General features: G+C 39.3%; 1 protein-coding gene and 1 long non-coding RNA gene across 2 annotated transcripts in view; one reads left to right on the top strand and one right to left on the bottom strand.

The window, feature by feature from the left end:
- Positions 1 to 5779, top strand: part of LOC109201317 (low affinity immunoglobulin gamma Fc region receptor II) — an 88573-nt gene extending 82794 nt beyond the window's left edge. The window contains exon 10 of the mRNA XM_025905732.1: positions 5524 to 5779. Within this exon, the coding sequence (XP_025761517.1) occupies positions 5524 to 5609 (86 nt within the window). The 3' untranslated portion in view covers positions 5610 to 5779. The remainder of the gene's footprint in view (positions 1 to 5523) is intronic.
- Positions 4490 to 5212, bottom strand: LOC109201320 (uncharacterized). The gene is made up of 2 exons (XR_002061355.1): positions 5058 to 5212; positions 4490 to 4631 (listed from the first exon to the last, which is right to left on the bottom strand). It is a non-coding gene; the product is annotated as an uncharacterized LOC109201320 (long non-coding RNA).
- Positions 5780 to 7020: the final 1241 nt, after the last annotated feature.

Genomic DNA, 7020 nt, shown 5'->3' with positions numbered 1-7020 from the left:
GTCAACGTAGACACACTGGAGACAAAATGATCTACTGCAAAGAATGTGGGAGAGGCTTCCACACACCAAGTACATTAAAATACATGACCTCTTCCACAGTGGGGTCAAAAAGCACATCTGTGACCAGTGTGGGTCATCTTTCAACACTGGACATGAGCTCAATGAAAAAGCATAAGCGAATCCACACAGGAGAGACACCATACAAGTGCAGACACTGTGACAAAAGCTTCTCACAATCAGGTCATCGTAACAAACATGAACGTACACACATGGAAGTGAACTTCAGCTGTGACCAGTGTGACAAGAGCTTCAGGAATCTCAGTTCATACTCCGAACACAAACGATCCCACGCTGTAAATAAACTGTTTCACTGTTACCAATGTGCAAAAACATTCACTTCATTATCTGCTCTGTGCAAACATCAGCCTGATCATGCAGGACTGAAATCACTGGATCACGATGAATCTGAAGAGAGAGAAAGATCCTCTTCTGGTTTCAGGGTCGGACTTAAAAACCTTGAGATCAGGCTCCACAGAGTTCAGATGGAATCTCCTGTAAAGAGTGTCAGCTGATGTCACACTTGGATCTGATGAGGTAGCTCTGATTTCTGGACCTGCAGTGAATAATCCTGAATGTTACATTTAGGAAGCTGCATGTATAGATATGTATATCAAGTTTTTTTTTTTTTCCTTTGAGGGATTTTAATTCTCTAAAATGTTATCCCTGTTACATATTAATCTTTGTTCCCTTAGGACACAGTAGTGTTTAGTAGTTGTATTCATTTTATGTGTTACCTCAGTTAAATTTCAATCCTTCATTCATATTTAAACTTTTGCTGTGGTAATCCCTTTTCTTAAATCATTCTCCCAAAACTGCAAATGTTTTCACAGCAGTTGCTCTTAATACTTCCAAAATGAACTAAATCTGTCCACCAGCTTTGAAACAACACCTGCTGTGACTTTATGTCCTGAAAAAAGAAACTCAATCTAAACTGGTTTTGGGCTGTACTTCCATATAATACCAGTTTGTACCAGAAGATGAAGCAGTGAGTCAGTGTAACATTTATTTAATTAGGCAAAGAACACATTCATTTTCACAGTGGCAGCAAAGAAATGTCTAAATTTAAAAACAGCAGCACACATCAGGACCATTTTAAAGATCACAGGTGACTTTTACTTAATTCAAATTCCTTCAAATTTTTGGCTCCTCCTTTCACTTTAGTGTATTTACTGTATCCTTGAAGTCCACATGTTGTTTTTTTAATGAATTCATTTTGATCCACATGTTCTGCGGCTGTCTTCCTGTTGATTTGAAGTTTGTTTTATGAAATCCTGATAATGTTAAAGCGTTAGTTATATTTGATGAACTCAGTGTAAAATTTGTCTGATTAAACAGTTTGGTGTGAAAAATTAAGAAATGGTCTCAGAACAAGTAGTTTGAGCCCTGATTTCAGATTCAAACTAATTTAACTGTTTTCAGTGGTACATGTGGAGGTTTATCAGAGGAGGAGACTTGGCTGTTCTCCACTCACACAGCACAGGGTTCCTGCAGCTCATTAAAAACTCTGAAATGAGGACAAAAATATTATTTCATAATAAATATTTGATATTTATTATGAACATTCACCATTAAAGACAGGATGTTAGGAAAAGGACAACATTTTCTCTCCAAGTTAAACAGATTTGCAAACTGTCTGTAGGTAAAAACTTAACAATTAATTTACTTTTTACATTATTTCCTTCAAGAAATCGAGCTGCTGGTAGCCATGTGCTCATCGTGTGTCACAGGACCAAGAAAGCCTCATTAAAAAGCAAAGATCGATGGTCGCGTTTTATATCATCCACCCTTTAGTCCTATTATTTTAAGTAGGTTTTTATTAGAATTTAAACATTTAAATCACTTTATGTTCAAGACTCTGCTCCTTTCTGCTGATATTAAAATCATTAACTAGTATTTTGGGACTAGTCTACAGACAACACATTACTTCCCTCTTTTTACTGAAAAGTTATAAAGTTTGATGAAACTCCAAAACCTCTTAATATAAAGTCTGGAACTCTTTTGCTAAATTGATAGAACTTTATTAATCCCTCAGGTAGGTTCCTCCAGGAAATTCAGTTTCTAATTAATTGCAGGTTCTCACACCTCTCCTTCTCCATCAGCCTCCACTGCCTCCCTTTCCTCCCCCTTTTCCTCTCCTCCTCTCTCTGTGATGGTGTCTGTTCCCTCCATAACTGGGCTGCTGCTGCTGGTCATACTGCTTCTAGTGCTGAGACGATGCATCCAGAGAAAAACTGGAGGTGAGACACATTCTGCTCACACTTCATGTTGACACATCAAACCGTTGTTTTTTTTAAACAAATCACCTAAAAAAAAATCAAATTATAATCTCCATTTTTGTGTTTTTGGCACTTTGAGCATTATTTCTACAGCCCACAGCTGCCACATGCTGCATGTTATTTCCACACATCTGTCTCTGTGAGGACCAGTTTGAGCCACAGACCATTTACATTTTTAACTGAGATTTAATTATGACTTAATCTAAGCTACATGCTGTATTCGTGCATCAATTTCTACAATAGCATTTTATGATTAATGTCATATTTGAATATATACATTTGTACACTGTACACAGTTTGGTTAGTTTTTCCAGTGTGTGTGAAGTGAGATGTTGTTTGTGAGAGTTGTGGTCAAAGAAAGCTGATGTGAGCGGTTCAGTCCAGTTTCCTGTTTTTTGAAAGAAAAGATAGAAACACTTTTTTAATTTTATTCTGACTCCAGTTTTTCCTTCACTTTCCATTTTAAACACATTTCACCTTCTTATAAATATTAATCTTGCTGAATCAGCAGCATTTTCAGTTCTGCTATTAATGGAAAATCTTTGCATTTGATTTTGCAGTGAGTGATGCTGTGACAGCTGCCACCTCTTCATCAGTGAGAAGAACATCAGCAGATGATGGAAATGGGTCAAAGATGATGAGAGGTACAGGAGAGCGATAATCCTCTCGTGCTTCCACATGAGGCTCTGTGAGGTGCATGGCTGAGGGTTTAGAACATGTGTTTCATGCATTTTGGTTCAGGTTCCTTTAGCATGGACTGCAGGTTCATCCCCTGGTTTTTCATCAGGTCAGGTTGATCAGTTTCTTTGTCTGGACTGAAAATTGCTTGCACATAATGCACAAAGATTTCAGTCCACTGTTAAAAATCTCCTGCATTAAAGATGTTGAACCAGAGCCAGAAACAATGAAATCCCTTCTTGTAATTCTCACATTAAAGCAGCTCCATGTTTTTATTCTTGGACTATACTAGCGTAGCTTTGAATATTTGCAGGTTATAATAATCTTTGGTGCAGCACTTCATATAACTCCTGTCACATACTAGGCAGGTCAGGTATAATTAAAAAAAGTTTTACTTTCACAGGTTTGCAAAGTGTTTACTTTACACGATGCACTGTGTAAGACTGTTACATCATTGTGCCAAGTGAGCGGCTCTGTGGTCATTAGGTTTCCTATTTTGAGAGTTAAACCGAGCAGAGGTGTTAAGGTTGCTGCATGTTAAAGACAGGCTATGCTGTGGCCTCACATTTGCCGCTGTTATTCCTGGAATGTCAAACCTTTTCTCACCCTAAAACACGAGTTCTGGGTCAGTCACATGACTTTGTCATGTTTTGCAGAGAGCGATCCAGCGGCAGTTTATTCTTCAGTGCACAGAACATCTGACATCAACTATGCACAGATCCCCATCAAGATGAACTGCAGACAGAGAGGTAGAGCTGCTCCTCTTTCATGCTCGCTGCAACACCCCCCCCCCCCCCCCCCCTTTGCAAAAAGGTCCAACCCTTAATCAAATAATAAATCTTAGTTCTCAGCCTGCAGCAGCACATGAAGGTGATTACATGATCCACAAGCCTGACACGTGTACTATATAAAGAGATTAAACACATAACACAGCTGCTGGAGAAGAATCATGGTTTGCGCATGAGTCTAAAATTATATGAAGTAAATATAGAAAGAAAAAAATGTGGTATTAATTTGAAAGTGGTGTGAAAAGCTCTGATTGGTCAGTAAGACTGGAACGGCGCTATTAAATCCGAGACAGTCATTTCATCTGTGATCACCAAAGTTTTACATAATTTTCTGCTTGTTGTGAAATGTTAGCTTCATATATCAAATACTTTTAAAGATACACACATGTGTATTTTAAATGATCAGCTTGTAGCATGTTCTCACACATTTTTGGACATTCATGTTTGAACATGAGTGTCTTAAAACCTAGCCTAAAAAAATCCCATTTTTCTCACTGTAAAAACGAACCAGTATATGCTACACAGTTAATGCCTCTTAGTATATCTTAAAATAATGATTAATTTTATTGCGAATTAGAGATGGTCCAGCAGAAGGTTGACGATGATTGTAGAATATATATACGGGAAGGGCGGTGTATACGAGTCTGGCCTAAGTCTTCGGTCAGAAAGACTGCAGCAGTCCAGGAGTTTTTAGTTCACTGTCTTTAATGAAACTTCACAGAAGAACTGGTTACAGCAGGGCTTGCCATGATAAATCCAACTGTGGTACAGCCAGATATGCACTTATAATTGTGGCAGATGCAGTATTGGTGACTATAAGCATGGTTTTCTGGAAACAGAAACAGGCAATACTATAATTAGCAGGGTCAAAGATAACTAAGCAACAATCAGAACACATCATCTACTCAGACACAGCAATATTTTACAATGTCCACAAGGGGTCACCGTAAGACCAGAAGTTGGCTAAATGGCACATATATTCCCAGTTGCTAGTACCAAGGCAAGAATGTGGCAAGCTAACAACAGCTAAACTAAGCAATAAATAACAGAAAAATCCTTTAACCGCGGGATATAATCGTTGGAGGAGATTCTGGCCACTGGTATTAACTTAGTGCAAATTAACTAAATAATTAAATAATTAAATAAACCTACTAACGTGATATCAGTGTACCGAGGCATAACTTTAGCTTTAACATGCACAAACAACTATAACTATTATCGTACCAGTTAACCTGTCAAAGGTAATAACACTTACAGTTTCATTAACGCACACGGAATCACACAAACTGCGTTACAACTGCCATGCTCTGTCGCTGCGCCTTTCGTCTCTCACTCCCACTCTCCCTCTGCGTGATGTGCACATGATCAATGATGCGCTCATTTGGGTGCGCTTGATTCTTGCCTCTAGCCATCCTGGCCGAGTCAGCAGGGAATTTGCACAATGATGTACGATGGAAGGACTCAGGAAACGGAGGCTTATAATATAATATAGAGCTTATAATATAGCAAAGCATCAGAGTTCTGTCATTCAAAAACAAAAGATCTGACTACTACTAACACATATTTATATATTTCAATATTAATTGTTAGAATTCTGAGATTTATTTATCGATATTTGTGTAAGACAGTTTTGTGGATATCCTCTTTGTAATAAACAGAGGTGGTGCAGTTTTTTTCTCATGTTTATCTAAACTTTCTGTAATCTGTGTGTTTGTGTTCAGATCTTCCACCAGAGCCAGCGGTCATCTACTCCTCACTGAAGCTGACCCACACACCTACACCACAGCTTAACCAGTCTAACCAGTGATGTCCAGCTGGCTGCCAAACACATCCCTGCACTCCTCTCTATATTATATATTATTTATTTAACCACATTCTGTGTGTGTTTACAGTCTTACAGCTGCACTGGGCCAGTTTGAATGTAGAGCTCAGGATGAAATGGAAAGTTTCTTTTTCTCTTTAATAAAACATCTTAAATACAAAGCAGTTTCCTGGTCACTGAACACATCTGTGAAACGTCAGCCAATCAGAGATTTAAAAAGGGACATTGTTTCTTCACGTGAACACAGAGTCAACAGCCTCTGAAAACAGCTGCAGCACATCAGCAGCATCATTTCATTTTATTCTTTAAACAGACTAAACTTGCTAGAATCATTTTAAGGAGTAGCATCATCCTCACATGTATCTTAAAGTCTATTCTGGCAGCTTAAAGAAGTACACTTTAAAATTAGTTCATTTACCAGACTGCACATTTTTTCCTCTCAACCTTTCCTCTCAGGAAGAGACATGAGGAGAGAGGAGTCGAGGCAGGAGGTGTCCTTCCTTCAAATCATCATTTTAAAGTGGCGTCAGTTAAATATGACTTTTGACACAACTGCATTAAAGGCTGAACGTGGGAATGCCATCAAGATGTGAACAGTTTTCTTTGAAACTGGCTTCACAGGTTTTCATGAAAGTGTTGCATCGTTTTGAGTGAGTGAGCAGCTCTTTGGTCATTAAGCTTCTTGTTTTGAAAACTAAATTCAGTCAGCAGAGGTTTTGAAATCGCTTTAGGTTAAATGTCCCATGATCTCAAGTCCACATTTTCCATCGCAAGACTTTGTCTCGTTTTGCAGGGAGCGATCCAGCTGCAATTTATTCATCAGGGCACAGAACAAGTAAGGCGAGTTATGGACAAAATGCAGATGCAGGCCACGGTTGAGTCAAGTCTGCAGCCAATGTTGTAGACTGCCTCCTGGATGAATCAACCTATTAAAGAAGTGATTCAGTCCATTTGTCCAACTCACATCCCCTACAGGCAGAGGGTTTTGATCCTTGTGGCCCGAGATGGTTCTGAGGCCTCTCCAGACTTCACTGACATTGTTTTGTTGAAGCTGGCTCTCCATCTTCTGCCTGTAGCTGTCCTTCCCATTCCTTATGAGTCCTCTCAGCTCTCTCTGCACCCTTTTCAGCTCCTCCTTGTCTCCGGCTTTGAAGGCCCCACTCTTCTGCTTGGGTACGGCTTTAATTTCTGGGGTAATCCAGGGTTTATTTTTTAGGGAAACACCTGGTGAGTACGGCGTTATCCACACTCTAGTTAATGTAGTCCGTAATGCAGGTCACAAGGCTGTCGATATCCTCCCAGTGGTCGTCACAAAGCACCTCCCACACAGTAGACTCAAAGCAGTTCTTAAGAGCCTCCTCACTCTCCTCCAACCATCTCTGCACTGTGCAGGTAA

This window comes from Oreochromis niloticus, linkage group LG3 (genome assembly GCF_001858045.2).
Source record: "Oreochromis niloticus isolate F11D_XX linkage group LG3, O_niloticus_UMD_NMBU, whole genome shotgun sequence".
Taxonomy (NCBI): Eukaryota; Metazoa; Chordata; class Actinopteri; order Cichliformes; family Cichlidae; genus Oreochromis; species Oreochromis niloticus.
Note: the sequence above shows the minus strand (reverse complement) of the source record. Positions and strands in the feature narration are given on the sequence as shown.